The sequence below is a fragment of the Neovison vison genome, chromosome 7 (assembly GCF_020171115.1).
Source record: "Neovison vison isolate M4711 chromosome 7, ASM_NN_V1, whole genome shotgun sequence".
Taxonomy (NCBI): Eukaryota; Metazoa; Chordata; class Mammalia; order Carnivora; family Mustelidae; genus Neogale; species Neogale vison.
This window is the reverse complement of record NC_058097.1, coordinates 176,371,067-176,391,754: the sequence shown is the minus strand read 5'-3', so window position 1 is coordinate 176,391,754 and position 20,688 is coordinate 176,371,067. Positions and strand designations below refer to the sequence as shown.

Sequence of the window (20,688 nt, the reverse complement as noted above, 5' to 3'; positions counted from 1 at the left end):
TTTCCATTAGTTGTAACTGTCATAACTTCTATTGAGAGTGCCATTTTTTGAATTAAATGTTGTATTGTTTTCAAAAATTTCCCCAGATATATAGTTTTTGCTTCGTCCTAAAATGTGTCATCTTTTCTGAGGGCAGAAGCCCTCTAACTTTTTTTGGATTCTCTATAGCGCCTAGCATTGTGCAGGGGAGAAAGAGCTGGCACTCGATAGACAGTTAGCCATTTATCTAACTTGCACAAAAATCAATACAAGAACTTCAGAGAGCTTATCAAAGAGCTGGGATACCAGAGCTAACCTATCAGGTCCAGATATGTGATAAATGAAATAGATTTTAGGAATTCACAGATCACATGGGGCTCCAGTATAAGCAAATATTGTTGAAGGAAGAATGAATTTTTTTATTTGTTTACAAATCTTGCACTTAATAGAGATTTTACTGTAGTTGCAAAGAGAGCTTTGATTTTACACAAGTATGAAACTCTCTGAGTATGAGAGATAATGATAGGTTTTTAGTGCTGAATATAGATTACTTATATGTATCCAGAATCTAAATAACCAGGAAGCTCAACCAACTAGAAAAAGAAAACAAAATAGAGCAGGTCAAAGACTTATTTTAAAAAAGCACAGTTGAAAGAGATGTCAGGGTTGGCTTTATATCCATCTGTACATCCATTAATTTTTCTATACTAAATACATACATATTGCTAGCAATTACCATTAATGTACGATAGGTTTCCACCATATTTCATTAGTGATCTCAAAAAAATAACTTTGGATTCTGTTAAAGGGCTTAATTAATGGTCTTCAACTTAATTAATGATCTTCAACTGAGAGGAATATAATGTAAAATTATGGAAATTTTTATGAAATTAATATTATTTTCAGTGTAATTTTTAGAGCAATTTCTCATTCTTAGACATTCCTAGTTATGCAAATGGAAACATGATCATAAAGTTCTCTTCCTTAGCCCCTACTTACCATTAAAATCTAGTCTCTGTCTTAGGTACTTTGCTAGTTACCAAGATAATGTGAAGAGATGGGGCAAATGGGAATATGTAAGACAGATGAACAAACTGCAACTATATTTATTAATGTAAAATATTCCTGGAATAAAGTAGAATAATGTTAAATATGCAAAATTTACTTGATTTTTGTACATTTTGGCTTGTAAATTAGTGATGCTCCAGTCTTTAGAGCCTTATTTCTGATGGGGTAAATTTATTTGAAATTTTAATCTCAAATATAATTATTTATATAGACTATTAAATTTATCTTTAATATTCAGTGCAAATTGCAAAATAGATGTAACCTAAAATGTTTCAGTCAGTGGTACTGTTATAAGAGTAGAAAGTTCTATAATGGCTCCAAGATTTTTTTAACCATTATTCAGTGTTATAAAATAATTCGCTTGTATGTATGGTTCTGATTTTAAGTGATTTCTTCCCTGTCTAGAGGACTAGAACCATGCAAGGCTACACAATAGTTCAAATACATGAGAGTCTGTTGAGGTATTATTAAATCCTATCAAAGTAGGTAGTTGCTGTTGTTATTAATATTATTATTTATAATCTACTTATTTCTTCCTTTTTTTTTCAGACATGAGGTACTTAAAGCTAGTCTGACAAATTGATTTCTACCAAAATCAATGTATGAAATATATTAGCATTCTATATGAATAATATGCTATTTGCTGTTTCAGGGGAACCATGCAATTTAAAATTAATTATGGATGAATTCTAAGTGGTCTAATCTGTGGCTTAGATGACCTTAAAAACTGAAAAGTGACCAGTTAAATAAATAAATAGGTCTTCATGCAAAGCAAAGAGTTAAAGAGCTTCCCTGACGATTGTGGAATATGAATCTGATCATTTTTACATGCACATTTGTTAGACACTGCTGATTTGAGTTGGAATTTTCCAGAGTATTTACAATTGACTCTATCAGGTCCAAATTATATATTATATTATATTTTATTACTATGTTTATTAAATTGCTGGATACAACATAATTGTGTCCTGATAGAATATGAAAAAGACAGTTTGCTCTTCAACTGTAACACATTTAGTTTTGTTTTTATTTTACTGCTGATTTCTAAGAGTGTAAAATAATACCTCTCTGTTATAGTGGGTACCGTCTTGCACAATTCCTCATAGCCTGCCAATACACTGAAGTTCCATCAAAGGCACTGGACTCCAAAAACATTATCTGAAGTGTTTTTGTTTCCCATAACCTTTATAAGATTAATTGACTGGAGCATTCTGGTGGAGCTGTGAGTCCATTAATCAGACTGAAATTGATATGCTCAATCCTGAACCAAGTTTTTGAGAGAGAAGGTAACTGAAATGTTGAATGCTCCTGATTTTCTACCTTTTAGGCTCAGGTAAATCCACGAGAATATTTTAACTTTAGTCATACTCCTATCCTTGGGGGAAGATACTCATGAAATATCATAAATAGAATTTTACCTTTAATAGGAACACAGGGTTAATACAGACAATATTTTAAATAAATAAACTTGCCTTCAAACCTTATTTGGTGGCCTTGCAAGGTGTGTATATGTGTGTGTTTTCAAGTAGGTCTTTCCAAAGCGTAAAATATTTTGTTTCCTATAATGTTTCTATTCAAAACACCTAATTGTTCAAGAATACCCTTTTTCACATTAAAGAGAAAAAATATATTAAATAGAGATAAAATCTTCAGGGACCAGAGAAAGGCTGCCTGCAAGCATTGCACAAATCACTGTCTCCACCTAGTGTAGGCTTTTAGGAACTAAGATTCTGGAGTCCTTAACAATGCTGTAAAAGTTCTAATTTATGTTATGCACATGTAGAGTCATTATAGCTTGGCCTGCTGGTGCCATTACAGTTAAGGGTTTGTCAGCTCTTCATTTATAACACAGAATATTAAGATGTCTATTGCTTTTACATAAAAGCTCATACTGTGCTGGAATTCTGAAGTCTAATGGCTTTTTACTCTATGAGAATGTTTATTAACAGTGTAAGTTGAACTTGACCAGCTCCCTTTGAAGACACTGATGGCCTGAAGTTATATAGGAACTGCAGCCAGAAGAATGAATATTTTTCCTTTGTTGAAAAATCTTGGAATTAAACTGAAAGAGAAGTTTCTATCCATGCATCCATATAAATATGCTTCTAGAAATTATAAGCATGTGGTAAAATATGGTTGAAGTTCTATTTTTTAATCATTACACTTGATAATTAAATCCTGTCCCCATCCCTTTGAAAGAATACCCAATCCGAGTAGGGTTCTAAGATTTGAATTACCTCTCCCTACCCACTTTTGGTGTTTTCATTCTAGTGTCCTAGAAAACAATGGCTTGGAGCAGCATTTATATATGCTAAGGTTTTATTAGGAAGTGCAGTCCTAGGTCAGCAAAAGTGGAAGAAAAAGGAGAGTGTGGCTGGGAAGGAGGGAAATAAGATACTAGGTGAAGTATTAGGGAGGTGGCCACAGTTTCCTAAGTAATCTCACTTGGGATGACTACACCAGTCTTGTCCAACCACTGTATCTTGGTGAGAAAGGAAAAGGCATTTATTTATTGACTTCTTTCAGGACACACTGGCCACCTTCTCACCTCTGGGTTATGTTAGTGACCTTTCTAGGGCCTTTTTAGGTAGTTGCTGGGGAAGCCGGAGCCCATGGTCTGTGGTGCAGTGTTTTATCTCATGCTGAAATAGTGGAAAAAACCCATTAGATCTGGGAAATGGAGCCATTCTGGCTCCTGATTCAATGGATATTAAGGTAGTTATGCCAAAGCCTGGCTCTCCTGCTAGAGGTGGATGAGAGAGTTGGAGGTAGTAGGAGATGAAGTGACAACATTGGTGGCTGAGCATCTCCACTGAGCATGTGAACAAGGGAAGATTATACGGCTGAGTGAACTTGAAGAGACACAGGACCTGGGCCCAGTCCTATCCACCTCTTGCTCTACTCCAAACCACTTCACCTCTAATTATACCCAGATCTCATAAGCAAACAATGACCTCAAGTCTGTCTCAAGAGGGGAAGTGGCAGTCAAGTACTTCAATGTGGTCATCTGTTGGATTCTTCTAAAATTACTTAAAAAGGGTTAGCAAATTAAGCCTCAGTCCCCTCTGCTCACCTTAAGACTATAATTGCTAGGCATTAACCCCCTCCTACTCCACCCATTCTTGATTTCTCTTACTCTTGTCCTGCACTTTGTTTAGTCTGCATTACTTTATCCAAGACTGTATCCCTGAGAGGTCTCGTCTCTTTATTTCTCTGTCATTATCAGACTGACTGCTGCATTTGTCCATTTGCTCTTTCACTGTGCATAGAAGCACTCAATGATGCCCCTGAGGTCCTGCGTTCCAGACTTTTGCCTCCTCCTTGCCTCCATTGTGTAGGAGAAAATTTCACACATAATGGTAATCAAGATCAGTTCTCCAATCAATAGAGTGACTCCTTTATTGACCTTCTGATCTACTAGCATGAAGAACCCAAAGTGGCCAGGTAATGTTAATTTCTATAGGTCAGTGGGAGACTTATTGTGTCTTACACAATAAGTATTCCCACAGTGTTCCCACAGTGAAAATTAGCACTCTAACCCAGAAAAGCCTGCTTTTGGAAACAGGAGCACAAATTCTGAAGTTGGCTGTAAGGATGGTAAGGGCCAACCCTCCCTCTACCCATTGCTGTCTGAACTCATACATTCTAACTAGTGAGGCCACAACACACATATTTCTGGAGTCACTGCATATACTGACCCTTTATGGTAGCACCCAAGCCCTGCAAAGTGTTTCTCAAGCTGGAACCTTAGTTGAGACTCTAAGGACACTTCTCCATTCTGTCAGGCGAGCTGCTTTTGGATGATAAAATACAATGTAAGACAAGTGAATCCTGTGGCTCATTCTTACACCTCTTTTGCTATAAAATGTGTCCCTTATGGATAAACATTTTCATGAGCACCATGGTCATTCTGTCCACTTCATTGTTGAGAACCTCTTCTATGATGGATACTCTCTCGTGGGCATTAACATGAGAAATAAAATTCACATGCTTTGTATCCTCCCTGTGGGTTCATCTTCATACCTTTTTCTCAGAATTCCATATTCTTAATCTTACAGTTTTGCTTTTTTGAAGCTCCTGAACAACGGGCCAACTCATTAATCACTGCCCATGAATAAATGTATATCCACGCTCTCATTACCTATTCCTTTCTACAAAGTAGATAATCAAGTGTGCTGCTACTCACAACTGTACCTCATAGGACAAATTCTTCTCACCACTATTCTTCAGAGCCATACCCAAGTGGGACTCTAATCTAGCAATAATCCACTTCTGACCAGCACAAATATGTCATACTGACTCTTTGTGAACCAGGCTTGAATCCTTCTGTCCAATGGCTGTAGAGAAATCCCCTTGAGGACATATATGTAAATTAAGGAAGAGGAATCATTGCAATAGACTAATGCCTTCTGGAGTTGGCTTGAGCCTGATCCTGAATGTACCACTGCCATTGTACAGTAGGATGTAGTTACATCTGTCTTGCCTTATGAAATGAAGGGTATGACTACACCCAGCTCATTATGGGTGGTTCAGATTTTTATAGTCACTTGAAGATACAATGCTCCAGTTATCAGTCTCAAAAAAAGCTTTTCCATACACCAGGGATTATTTTTCAAAAAAAAGAGTTGTTTCCTATTGTAGAGTATGATCTTGCTCCAGAATGCCAGGGTCTGTACTGCAACAAGAATATGGGGCTTACCAAAGATTTAACTCAACCTCCTTAACACTTCAGATACCTCTAGGGCCATTGGATCTGCCAGGTCATTACCATCCAGGAGACAGGGAAGCTTGTACTACCACCTGGAACTGCTTCAGATTCCCGTGATGCTCTGAATGCCTGTTGAAATTGACAGCCTTGTGGGATATCTGGTAAAAGGGTCACAGCAGTATTTTTGAAGTGTAGTACATGTTGTTTCTAAAACCCTAAATCCCAAATCCATCAGTGCTCTTTTGTTGTTGATGCAGTAAGAGATACAAAATGCAACAACTTGACCCTTATTTTAGAGGAATATCCTTACATATATCAGGCCAATGGACATCTAAAAACTCCATTGATGTAGCAAGCCCTAGATTTTTATCAGATTTATTTACCACCCTCTGGGAAGCAAGAGGAAACTAACAATTTTGGCTACTAATATAGAAGAAAACCAAGAGACTGTGATTTCATGGAAGTCAAGGGAAGCCAAGTCAAGTGAAGGATGTATTTAAGGAAAGAATGTTTTTTGCTTAGACATTGCTGTTTAGGGTGTATCTTAAGAAACGAGTTTTAACTTTGGCAATGTGAAAATCCTGATGGGGCAGTTTTAATGGAGTTTCAGAGGTGAAATTCTAATTAGAATTGGTCTAAGAGAAAAGGAGAGAAGAAGAGGAGATGAATTTTTTAAGGAATTTGCTCTAAAGTAATACAAAGAAATGTGGGGTATAGAGAAAGTTTTTTTTTTTTTCTTTTTAAAAAAGATGTCTGATTGTCAGATATTATGCAGGTGGAATGACTTAGAGGACAGGAAGATGAGTAGTGCAGGGCAGGAAAAAAGTCCTAGATGGAAGAAGATAAGCATCTAGGCCATAAGCAGAGGTTTTGGCCTTAGACTGGAGTACGGACTGCTCCACTGTAACAGAAAGACAGGCAAGGTGTAGGAGTCTAGAGGGAGAGAGAGTGGAAGATTTGCTGATGGGAGGAAAAGGAAGGTCTCTTTTGAACATTTGTGTTTTCTCAGTGAAATAAGATCTCCAGCAGCACTGAGCAATGGATGGCAGGGTATGGGAGGCTTAATGAGAAGAAAATGGTGTGTTTCTCAGAGGCCTGGAATCATTGGGCTGGAGGATGGCAGAGGGATGGCCCAGAAGTCCTAAGGGCCCACTTGAGGCTTGTGGTTGTACATTTAAAAATAGTGATGGACAGCAGTATCATATCTGATGCTCCCTTTGTATAACAAATACTTTGTAATGATCCTTTACTGTACTAAAATAAAAATTCATAATTAAGATAAACTACACACCAATATAATTTCTAAAGAAATGCCTGTCTAGTGATAATAATAGTAGTAAAAGGAAAATAATTTAAAAATAAAAGTAATATACATTTCAGTATAAGTTTTCAGTACAGCTATACTGGATAACACGATTAAGTTTACAGGTTTGTATTCCTATGTGTAGTATCAGCTAAATGTGTGAACCTCAAATGCCAAATTATACAGTTATGTTATACCCGTGACTTAAAAACCATGAATGGTAGTGTCATTAGTTTTAGGATTTTTCCAAAAGAGTAAATGACACATGAAGCGTTGAACAAATTTCCCTTTTTTGAGATATTGGAGGGTGTTGCACTCTTAGAAAATTTGGTGTGTATTCTAATCATGCAAAAATATTTTGTTTATTATAAAAGGTAGTTTGGATTTTGACTCAGATAAATAGGTATTCACCTAACATGAATCTTTGGAGGAAAATTTGAAAGTCTGTGGTATACAGAACAAACTTTCTTTGTGAATGACTTCTCCAAACTTGGAAGGGCATTTTGTATTCTTCATTCCCTGCCAGTTGAAATGAAAGTAAGTCCTCCAATCATTGTGAGAACCCCAAACTCCTCAAATTCTCAAAATACTCTGTAATGTATCCACAGTGACTCCCACTCTCCTTGATCTCCATTGATTTATTATGATTCCATTAATAGTTTTTTATGTGTTTCCTCTAGCCACTGTTCCATTGTTAACGTATAGACCTACAGGAAGAATTGGACCAGGGCTGGTTTCTTTTTTTTTTTTTTAATTGACTACAAAGAAGGAACGGTAGGGCATTAAGTCAGGGAAGGAAGGTGGCTGTAATGCTGGACCATGAATCCTAGCTAAGTGGAGGGGGAAGAGAAGAGTAGACCTGGCAGGGAGGTATGGAGTGTGACAAGGTGATAGGAACAATGGTTTGGAACACCTGGTAGAGTGAAGAATTGTTATAGTGGACTACTTAAATGTGTGAACTAGAGAAAACGGAGATTATGGTGAGAAAGTGGGCTTCTTGCAATTGATATTTTAGAAGTGGTACGTACAGTTATTTGTAATGACCAGTTTGAGTCTGTGTCCATGAGAATGGTAGCTAATATGAAATGGAATTAAGATCATTAGATCACTGAGAGGCCAGGGGGGATTGTCTACTTAGATTTTTAAAAGTCATTGAATGATTACAGGAGCAGAGGGGGAGAGACAAAAACAAGCCAGGATGGTAGGATCTTCAATAAATGAGAGGGAAGGATGCAGAAGAACTGGTACAAATTCAATAAGGAAGGATAATAAGTCCTCTGGGCTCCTAATATGTGCTTCGAAGCAAAGACCTTTGGAGAAAGATGAAGGAACAATAGTCTGGAAGTGGTTATAAGGAGCAAGAAAGAGAGCTTCCACACCTTTAGGGCCTGGAGAACTTGAGATGTGGATGAAAAAAATTACAACTAGAGAGGTTTGCAATAAAAGCAGATCCTTAAGGGATTGCCAGGTATTCAGGAAAATAAAAATTGATGTGAACCAATCGTGTGTATTCCCGTCATTTTCACCAGCAACAACAGGAGCTTACCATCTTCTGAGATTTATTCACTTTCCCATAGTTCAAATATGTTGTCTGAAAGAATGAGCTTTCCATTTCTCCAGAAACTTCGTTTCAAGTGGTTGGGTATTTGATGTATGTAGCTAACACTCTGGGAGGCACTGGGGAAATTAAACATGATTTCACTGAGAAGAAGAGAAATGTAACACAGGGGCTATATGCCATGGCTTGTAAGAGACTTCAACTTGGTTCCACCTGGTTCCATGTTGGTAAGGAAGAGGTCTTCCCTGCCACCCCACCCCTTGCTGCCGAGGCCCCAAGAATTTCCATCAAGTTTATGGGAGATAGAGTATTGCAAATGATTCTGACTGAGGCTGGGCAATTTCAGAAAAATTTTAGGCTCCGATGACCATCACATATACTTGAAAAGTATAAGTGATGGGTTGCTTCTTATATTCTCACTCATTAATCAGTGATTTATTATATTAATAAATGTCCATCATTTCCTCTCTAGGCTTAGTATGACTTAATATATATAATGATCATTCTCTTGCCATAATGTTAAATTTTATTGGCTAATATGGATTTAGGAGTTTTACATCTTTAATTTTTTAAAAACTTCTTTTTAGTATAACAGAATTCATTGTTTATGCACCACACCCAGTACTCCGTGCAATACGTGCCCTCCATAATACCTACCACCTGGCTCCCCCAACCTCCAACCCCTGCCCCTTCAAAACCCTCAGATTGTTTACTGTATTATTTCTTAAATTTTCAGTGATAGACTTTATTATGAAGCTTATCTCTCCTTCATGGAATAAATTAACTAGTTTTCTATGTATTTATGGTTTAAAATATTTTATATAGCATGAAAATGATCTCTTTCATGAGCTGTGAAGTTATGTGAGCAAGGGCATGTTCTTTATTTTCTGTTTCAAATCTATGAGGTTTACAAAATTATTTATTTCATTAAAATTTTTGCATTTATTAACTTACACATGCATACTATACTCTTTCAGCCTTTTCTATGTCAAATATTTAGCTCAATTTTCTGTTTGGTTTGTATTATATTATTCTAGATTTATTTGCAAGAGATTTGCTATTTTTTATTTCAAAATTATTTCCCAGCACCATTTATTGAAGAGACTGTCTTTTTTCCACTGTATATTTTTTTATGTTTTTCGAAGATTATTTGACCATAGAGTTGAGGGTTCGTATCTGGGCTCTCTACTCTGTTCTACTGGTCTATGTGTCTGTGTTTATGCCAGTACCATGCTCTCTTGGTGATCACAGCTTTGTAGTAAAGCTTGAAATCAGGTAATGTGATGCCCCCAGTTTTATTTTTGTTTTTCAACATTTCCTTAGCAATTCGGAGTCTCTTCTGATTCCATAAAAATTTTTGGATTATTTGCTCCAGCTCTTTGAAAAATAACCGGTGGAATTTTGATTGGAATGACATTAAAAGTATAGATTGCTCTAGGCAGTAGAGACATTTTAACAATGTTTATTCTTCCGATCCAAGAGCATGGAAAGGTCTTCCATCTTTTTGTGTCTTCTTCAATTTCTTTCATGAGTGTTCTGTAGTTCCTCAAATAGAGATCCTTTACCTCTTTGGTTAGGTTTATTCCCAGGTATCTTATGGTTCTTGGTGCTATAGTAAATGGAATCGATTCTCTAATTTCCCTTTCTGTATTTTCATTGTTAGTGTATAAGAAAGCCACTGATTTCTGAACATTGACTTTGTATTCTGCCATGTTACTGAATTGCTGTATGAGTTCTAGTAGTTTGGGGGTGGAGTCTTTTGGGTTTTCCATATAAAGAATCATGTCATCTGTGAAGAGAATTTGACTACTTCATTGCCAATTTGGATACCTTTTATTTCTCTTTGTTGTCTGATTGCTGTTGCTAGGACTTCTAATACTGTGTTGAACAAGAGTGGTGAGAGTGGGCATCCTTGTCGTGTTCCTTATTTCAACGGGAAGGCTGCAAGCTTTTTCCCATTGTGGATGATATTTGCTGTGGGTCTTTCATAGATAGATTTTATGAAGTTCAGGAATGCTCCCTCTATCCCCATACTTTGAAGCATTTTAATCAGGAACGGATGCTGGATTTTGTCAAATAAAGAACTCCTCAAACTCAACACACACAAAACAGATGATCATATAAAAAATGGGCAGAAGATATGAACAGACACTTTTCCAATGAAGACATACAAATGGCTATCAGATACATGAAAAAATGCTCATCATCACTAGCCATCAGGGAGATTCAAATTAAAACCACATTGAGATACCACCTTACACCAGTTAGAATTGCCAAAATTAGCAAGACAGGAAACAACATGTGTTGGAGGGGATGTGGAAAAAGGAGAACCCTCTTACACTGTTGGTGGGAATGCAAGTTGGTGCAGCCGCTTTGGAGAACAGTGTGGAGATTCCTCAAGAAATTAAAAATAGAGCTTTCCTAAGACCCTGCAATTGCACTACTGGGTATTTACCCCAAAGATACAGATGTAGTGAAAAGAAGGGCCATCTGTACCCCAATGTTTATAGCAGCAATGGCCATGGTCGCCAAACTGTGGAAAAAACCAAGATGCCCTTCAACGGATGAATGGATAAGGAAGATGTGGTCCATATACACTATGGAGTATTATGCCTCCTTCAGAAAGGATGAATACCCAACTTTTGTAGCGACTTGGATGGGACTGGAAGAAATTATGCTGAGTGAAATAAGTCAAGCAGAGAGAGTCAATTATCATATACTTTCACTTATTTGTGGAGCATAACAAATAGCATGGAGGACAAGGGGAGTTGAGGGAAATTGGAAAGGGAGGTGAACCGTGAGAGACTATGGATTCTGAAAAACAATCTGAGGGGTTTGAAGGGGCTGGGGGTGGGAGGTTGGGGGAACCAGGTGGTGGATATTAGAGAGGGCATGGATTGCATGGAACACTGGGTGTGGTGCAAAAACAATGAATAATATTATGCTGAAAATAAAAAAAAAAAAGAAAGAAAAAGAAAACAAAAACATTTCTTTGAACCAGTCTACTGATGTTCTATATTCTAATTTATTTATTTCTATTTGGATATTATTTCCTTTCATCTATTTTCCATGGAACAATTTTATATATATTTTAAAATAATTGACTTGACTGTTTATTAGTTCTTCTTCTCAATTTCACTTTTAATAAAAAAAGCGCTTAACATCATGAATTAACCCTTGAATGTAATTCTAGATTATACACTGTCACTGCTTTCTAAACAGCTATTGATCATATATTTTTTTCTTCACATGATATAATAGTATTTGGGGAGAGAAAATGTGTTTTGTTTGTTTTAAGGATTTAAGGGGAGCTCCGTGCTCCCCACTGAGCAGGGAGCCTGATGGGAGCTTGATCCCAGGACCCTGGCATCTAGGCCCTAGCCTAATGCAGACACTTAAACAAAAGCAGATGCTTAATTGACTGAGCCACCCAGGTGCCCCAAGAATGTGTTTTTTTAATAATGTTATTGGAGTTGTAAACTTAAACTTCTATTTATATCTAGTTTTATTCTATTATTTTCCACAAAATGTGGCTTTTTAATTTTCATTTTAAAACTGTATTTAAGTTTACATTGTTAGTATGTGACAAATACTACAAATGTTCAAAGAATTTTTGAGAAAGATATTTTTTGCTAGTAGGCTACAATGTATATAAATAAATAATACTAATATTTATTAGTTATACCAGTCAGATATTTCATATCCTTATTTGTTACCCTAGAAAAATTTACTGGGTGGTTTATCTCTGTTGGTCTTGTAATGATGTCTCTCACAATAATTGTGTTTATGTCATTTTCTCTTTGAATGTCTAAAAAGTTTTATTTGATTTTTTTTCTGTTAGCATTGTTATTTATGTCATTGTTATTATAAAATGGTTATTTACTGACTTTTACTTCAAATTCCACTGTTAGTTATGACACTACCAATTTTTCCTGATTTTTAAAAATATTTTGAAGTGATATTTAATCTTACTAAATTCCTTTTTATCTCTTATTTTGTTTTAGATGGGCCATAAAACATGAAGGAACTAATAAGCCAGGCCAGTGGAAACATTCCAGAGTTGAAAACCCACTCTGGAACAAGCTTACCTACATGTGGCCAGTTCTTCCCAGTGGACAACTTAATGAGGTTGTATCTTTAGTATAAGAGGTGGTTGTTGAGATCTTCTTTTAGGCCCAGTATGTGCTCAATCTTTTTTGAAAATTTCAATGAATCTTTTAAATTATATTTGTTAGGTGCAAGAGATCAATTAATTCTGCTTTTGTACCAATTCATTAGAAAGATGTATTTAAGTCTCTCATTATGAAAATAACTTATTTCTTCTTGTAGTCTGTCAAATTCATTAGAAAGATGTATTTAAGTCTTTCATTATGAAAATGAACTTATTTCTTCTTGTAGTCTGTCAAATTTTACTTTATATATTTTGAAATTTAGTTCTTAGACAATACATATTTAGAAATATTATTTCTCCCTAGTGAATTGAAACTTTTATCATTATGTAGAGACTCTTCTATCTCTAGGAAAAAAAATCTCAGTTATGCAATATTAATAGAAATAGGCCAGCTAATTATTATTATTATTATTATTATTTGCTTAATATATCTTCTTTCCATTCTTTTTATCTATATTTTTATATCTTTCTGTTAGAAGGGTCTCTAATAATCAGCAAATAGTTAATATAAAAACAATTATCTGACAAACTTTATCTCCAGACTAAAGGATTTGGTCTTGTCTATTTATTGCCTTAACAGATATATTTAGATTATTATTTGCTTTCTATTTGTCCTGCCTTTACTATGTTTCTTTTTTCTCATTCTTATGTTCTTTTAGATTGATTTTTTTTTTCTCTTTGTTTGGAAAAAAAAAAACTCTACTAGTTTGGAAATTGTACACTCCATTTCCATTTTTTTTGTTATTACTTCTTTTCCACTCTTTTTTTGTTATTACATTGAATGTTGCAGCTTACATATGTAAATGATCAAAATCTAAAGTTAACAAATGTATTTACTCTTCTCCCAAATAATCAAGAACATTAGAAAACCTTAACTTCAATCACATGATTTGTAACAAGTGCTATTATTGTCATGAATTTTATCTTTTTGTATTTATTTATTTATTTATTTATTTATTTATATTATCATGTTCAATAAGCCAGCATATAGTACATCACCAGTTTTGATGTAGTTTTCAACAATTCATTAGTTGCCTGTAACACCCAGCGCTTACCACCACACGTGCCCTTCTTAATACCCATCACCCAGCTACCCCATCCCCTCATCCCCTCCATTCTGTAACCCTCAGTTTGGTTGTTGGAGTCCAGAGTCTCTCATGGTCTTTTTCCCTCTCTTATTTCTTCCCTTTCAATTTTCCCTCCCTTTCCCTATGGTCCTTCATGCTATTCCTTATGTTGCACATATGAGTGAAAACGTATGATAGCTGTCTTTCTCTGCTTGACTTATTTCACTTAGAATAATACCCTCCAGTTCCATCCATGCTTGATACAAATGGTGGGTATTCATCCTTTCTGATGGCTGAGCAATATTGCTTTGTATATATGAGCTACATCTTCTTTATCCACTCATCTGTTGAAAGGGATCTTGGCACAAAACAAACACATTAATCAGTGGAACAGAATAGAGTCCCCAGAAATGGACCTTCAACTGTTCAGTCAACTAATTTTTGACAAATCAGGAAAGAATATCCAGTGGGAAAAAGACAGTCTTTTCAATAAATGGTGCTGGGAAAATTGGACAGCCACATGCAGAAAAATAAAATTGGACCATTCTCTTACACCGTACACAAAAATAAACTCAAAATGGATGAAGGACCTAAATGTGGCACAGGAATCCATCAAAACCCTAGAGGAAAACATAGGCAATAACCTCCTTGACATTGGCCACAGTGACCTCTTTCAAGACATGTCTCTAAAGGCAAAGGAAACAAAAGCAAAAATAAACTTTCAGGAATTCATCGAGATAAAGTTTTTGCATAGGCAAGGAAACAGTCAACAAAACAAAGAGGCAACCAAGGGAATGGGAGAAGATATTTACAAATGACATCACAGATAAAGGGCTGACATCAAAGATCTATAAAGAACCTCTCAAACTCAACACCCCCAAAACAAACAGTCCAGTCAATAGATGGGCAGAAGACATGAACAGACACTCCAAAGAAGACATACAAATGGCTAACAGACACATGAAAAATGTTCAACATCACTAGCCATCAGGGAAATACAAATCAAAACCACAATGAGATACCACCTTAGACCAGTTAGATAGGCAAAAATTAACGAGACAGGAAACAAAAAGTGTTGGTGTGGATGTGGAGAAAGGGCAACCATCTTACACTGTTGGTGGGAACGCAAGCTGTTACAGCCATTCTGGAAAATAGCATGGAGTTTCCTCAAGATGTTAAGAATTTTATTGTCTTAAAACATCCACAAAATATTATATTGTTATGGGTAGCAAATATTTATTTAGATTTGGCCCTGTTTTTCCTCTTTCTTATTATAATTCCTTTTTTTAAAAAAATTTTTTTATTTATTTGACACAGAGAGCCAAAGAGAACAAGCAGGGGGAACAGGAGAGGAAGGGGAAGCAGGCTCCCCACTGAGCAGAGAGCCTGATGCAGGACTTGATCCCAGGACTCTGGGATCATGACCTGAGCCAAAGACAGATGCTTAATGGACTGAACCACTCCAGCACCCCTTCTTATGTCTCATTTCTTCCACCTGTGATTACTTTCTTTCAACCTCATATACCTTTCTTTTAGTTATTTGTAGCAAACTCTTTCAGTTTTTACTTATATGAAAATGTCTTTTCCCTTCCTTTATATAAGGTATTTTCACATAGAAAATGGAAGATGTCATCACAGACTTCTAACATCCATTATTGCTATCTGGTAGTCATCTATCATTCTAATTGTTATTCCTTTGAAGGGTAATCTCTCTTTTCTCTGACTGCTTTTAGTATCTTTCCTTTCCTTTGGTATTTTTCAGTTTCACCACAAAATGTCTGAGAGAGGATTTCTTTTTATTATTCCTGCTTGGAGCTCTTGACACTGTGGATTGTTATCATGCATCATTTTCTGGAAATGTATCACCCATTTTCAAATATTCTCTCTCTTATATCCTCTCATTCCATTTTTTACAGAAAACCCTGATTATGTGTGAGCTAAAGCTTCTTATTTTGACCTCCATATCTCTTAACCTCTCTTTCATATTTTTCACATCTTTGTCTGTTTATGGTACATTTTTGCATCATGCTTTCAGGTATATTTATTTCAGATAATTAATTTTCTCTTCATCTTTATCTCATGTGTTTTAAACAAGTGAGGGTCAGGGGTACCTGGGTTGCTCAGTGGGTTAAAGCCTCTGCCCTTGGCTCAGTCATGATCCCAGGGTCTTAGCATCTAGCCCTGCATCGGGCTCTCTGCTCAGAGGGGAGCCTGCTTCCTCTTCTCTCTCTGCATGACTCACCACCTACTTGTGATCTCTCTCTCTGTCAAATAAATAAATAAATAAATATCTTTAAAACAACAACAACAACAAAACAAAAAACGAGTGAGGGTCAGCCTGTATTATGACACTCAATGAAGATTATTTTTCTCTTCTGTAAGAGAAAATGTTTGAGAAAATCTAGTTTACTTGCAGCCACCTGGAGGGTATTAATTCTGGTTTGCCTTTTCCATGAAATTTAGCCTGTGACTCTTGTTTTATGAGGAGTTTTCTGTTAGATCTCCCACCTTGGCTAGGCCCAGAAATTTGCCTCCTGTGTCCTTCCCCTGCAAGACCATGGAAACAGAAACTCAAGTTTATTGGGGTTTGTCAAATTTACTAAAAATAAAATCCAGTTTCAGGACTCCATTTACCTCTCTGGGTCCCTAGTATATTTTGCTTTATTGCTATGTCAATGATGCACTCTAAAGATTTTTTTAAAAGATTTTTTCCTGATTTTTTAGTTGTTTTGTCATGTTTTCTGGGTTCAATCAAGTTTTCTCTTTCCCCTTAAATCATAATTTCCTATGCCTTCTTGCTGATTAAATGATTCTTAGCACTTTAGGAAAAAGATAGATGGAGTCTGAAACCAAGAAGTCATTACTTAGGCCCCAAAGATGTTCTTATATTTAGACTTACATTTAGATGTTCTTATATTTAGCAGTAAAGCAAGAGTTTAGATAGCTGAGTTTCACTGAGTGAAAAAAGAGTTCTTCAAAATACCAGAGGCTGGGGGCGCCTGGGTAGCTCAGTGGGTTAAGCCACTGCCTTCGGCTCAGGTCATGATCTCAGGGTCCTGGGATCAAGTCCCACATCGGGCTCTCTGCTCAGCAGGGAGCCTGCTTCCCTTCCTCTCTCTCTGCCTGCCTCTCTGCCTACTTGTGATCTCTCTCTGTCAAATGATTAAATATAATCTTTAAAAACAAAAAAATACCAGAGGCTGAGGGTTGGCACCCTGACCAGTGGCTAGGTGAATTATGTGTCTGAGACTTGGGTTTGTTAACACTAGTGAAAACCAACATGGAGCCAAGGGTGGAAAAATGGCACTGAGAGACCAATAGACCCAGAAAAAGCCAAGAAAAAAAAAAAAAAACCCAAAACTGTGAATTCCATTAATTGTAGATTTTTCTCCAGAGGTTCAGGGAAAACAGAGTCTAAAACAGAGAGAGCAGGCTGGATAATTTATACCTTAACTGGTGGTGGTCAGATGCCAGCAGGTTTCCCAGTGGCCAAAGACCACAAGAGGCACATACTTAGAGGCCTCGGAAGATCAAGGCCAATTACTCATATATAGACCATGGACCCCTATTCCAAGGGTATACAGTTTGTTGAATTTTCATCTACCAGAAACCACACTGGGAAGCAGAAGGGAGGAGGCATATTCCTTAAAAAAAAATAAAAAAAAAAACAGTTCTGGTAAGAAATTTGAAACTTCAATTTGACTATATCCTTATGTATACAAAAGGATATAGCTTAAAAAAACAAATAAAAAATGCTGTTTTAAGTTGGAAGAAACTGGAACACCTCTTATTGGAATATCAAGTTTTCACCACCCAGTGGAGTGGGAGGTAGACAGGGATGCTTCACAAGGAAGTATTCTTTCTTATATAGGAAAAGAGAAAAAATTATAATTATTGCAAATTTCATTGCAGATATTGTGCTTACATTTTCAAATTTCAGTATATAAATAAAGTAATTTGGTTAGTTAATTAAATGATGTATGGTAATTATATTAGGAAACCTAAGTTAACTTGGTTCCTTTAAAATTTACCATTAAAAGGGTACATTTTTGCTAATGACCTGAGATTTGACAACTAAATGGTCTTAGGAATAGAAATGGTCTACTCCAAAGTTCTATTGCCATTCAAACAGAATAATAGCTTTTGGGTGGAGGGATAAGACTACCCCAACAAAACTCTGGTCCTCACTTTTAAACCAAGGGAAAGGACTAAGGCACTAAATTAGCTAAAGTAAGACAAATAGACCATGTATTTCAAAATGACTCAGCCTGAGTACAGTTACTTCTTGCATGTCTGAGGAAGAGAAGAAAATACTTACCAAGCAGGGAACTCAGATAGTTGTTACTCAGATATAATCTGCTTCATTTAAAGTCTGGATCCATTCTATCTGAAGGAACCATATTTTCTTCCAGTCCTGTTTCTACAGAATTGATTTTTTTAAGCAAAAAGATGATATTATCAGTATATAATGAAATGCAATTAAAGTTTTACTTGAAAGAACTTTCCAGGTAAATAAGCTGCAGTTAGGAAATGTGACCTTCATGTTGTGGGGATTCAGAACATTTTGGTCACTATAAGCATATGTATTAAATTTATTACAGATTTAATCTTCCAACCTTATGACTTAGCTAACCATTATTTATAATTCTCTGCATCCTTGCCAACATCTGTTGTTTCCTGTGTTGTTGATCTTAACCATTCTGACAGGTGTGAGGTGATATCTTCTTGTAGTTTTGATTTGCATTTTCCTGATGATTAGTGGGGATGAACATCTCTTCATGTCTCTGTTGGCCATCTGTATGTCTTCTTTGGAGAAATGTCTGTTTATGTCTTCTGTTCACTTTCTAACTGGATTATTTGGTTTTTGGGGGGTGTTTTCTGGGTGTTTTAGAAGTTCTTTTTATATTTTGAATACTAACCCTTTATTAGATATGTTTGCAAATATCTTCTATTCCATGTGTTGCCTTTCAGTTTTGTTGATTGTTTCCTTTGCTGTGCAAAAGCTCTTTGTTTTGATACAATCCCAATAATTTATTTTTGTTTTGATTCTCTCACCTTAGGAGACATATCTAGAAAAAAGTTGCTACAGTTGATGTCAGAGAAGTTACTGCCTGTTCTCTCTTAGGGTTTCTATGGTTTCAGTTCTCACATTTATGTCTTAAATCCATTTTGAATTTATTTTTGTGTTTGGTGTAAGAAAGGGGTCCAATTTCATTGTCTTGCATGTTGCTGTCCAGTTTTTCCAACACCATTTGCTAGAGAGATTTTTTCCCTGTGGACAATCTTTCCTGCTTTGTTGAAGATTAATTAACCATATAGTTGTGGGTTTATTTCTGGGTTTTCTGTTGTATTCCATGATCTGTGTGTCTATTTTTGTGTCAGTACCATACCATTTTGATCACTATGGCTTTGTAATATAACGTGAAGTCCAGAATTGTGATAACTCAAGCTTTGCTTTTCTTTTTCAAGATTGCTTTAGGTATTTGGGATCTTTTGATGTTCTGTACAAATTTTAGGAACATTTGTTCTAGTTCTGTGAAAAATGCTGTTTGTATTTTGATAGGGAATACATTAAATGTGTAGATTGCTTCATGTAGTATAGAAATTTTAACATTGTTTGTTCTACCAATTCATGGGCATGGAATGTCTTTCCATTTCTTTGTGTCATCTTCAATTTCTTTCATCAGTGTTCTATAGTTTTCAGAGTACAGGTCTTTTACCTCTTTGGTTAGGTTTATTCCTAGGTATCTTATTATTCTGGTGCAATTTTAATTGGGATTATTTTTCTTAATTTCTTTTTCTTCTGCTTTATTATTAGTGTATAGAAATGCAACAGATTTCTGTTCATGAATTTTGTATCCTGTGACTTTACTGAATTTGTTTATCAATTCTAGAAGATTTTTAAAAAGATTTTATGTATTTATTTGAGAGAGAGAGAGTAGCAAGAGAATACAAGCAGGGGGGAAGCAGACTTGGGGAGCCTGACATGTGGCTTAATCTCAGAACCCTGGGGTCATGACCTGAGCTGAAGACAGATGCTTAACCAACTAAGCCACACAGGCATCCCATTTCTAGCAGGTTTTTTGGTGCAGTATTTTAGGTTTTCTATGTAGACTATTATGTCATCCACAAACAGTGAAAGTTTTGCTTCTTCTGTATCAATTTGGGTAACTTTTATTTCTTTTTCTTGTCTAATTGCTATGGCTAGGACTTTCAGTTAATGTGACAGCAGTTTTTTAATGAGAAGGCTATTCTGCCCCATCTCTCCCATTTATCCAGCTCTAGTTTCATGATCATTTATATCTAAAACTCATGCAAATGTTGATTTTCTCTGAAATGCTTAATATCTTTGTTGTAAAAGAGCTACAGGTAAGTTACCAATTTACTTCTTAAGTTATGCAAATCCATTCTTTCACTATCCCTTACATTAAGTGAAATCTTGAATAACTGGAACATCCCAAATGAAACTATATAATGAGTTTGTCATAACATATTTCTTTCCAGTAGTTCTAGTAAGGGAGAGTGGTCTGATGTTTCTCCATTCATAATAATAGATACATGTCTCTATAAACACTTTATGGTCTGCCCTTTGCAACTTAAATTCCATACAGGTAAATGGTCCTCAATGAAGGCCAGGAATATGGAAAAGCTTTATTAATTCAAATTTTGCTTATTTAGAAGTGTGATAAGTTAGCTTCATTGTATGCTATTGTTATGAACATGTTTACTAAACAAAATATTATATTATTATAAAGAAAAAAACACTAAACTGGCAAGGACTCTACTCATGAGATTTTTAAACATTTATGTATACTGCTTTCTCCTAATTAAATA

The 20,688-nt window shown here is 35.8% G+C and overlaps 1 protein-coding gene across 4 annotated transcripts in view; it reads left to right on the top strand.

Moving 5' to 3' along the window:
- The window catches only part of DCDC1 (doublecortin domain containing 1), a 439,829-nt gene that overhangs the window by 337,033 nt on the left and 82,108 nt on the right, over positions 1–20,688 (top strand). For all 4 annotated transcript variants that reach the window (XM_044259009.1, XM_044259012.1, XM_044259011.1 and 1 more), the window contains one exon: positions 12,621–12,744. In XM_044259009.1, the coding sequence (XP_044114944.1) occupies positions 12,621–12,744 (124 nt within the window). The remainder of the gene's footprint in view (positions 1–12,620; positions 12,745–20,688) is intronic.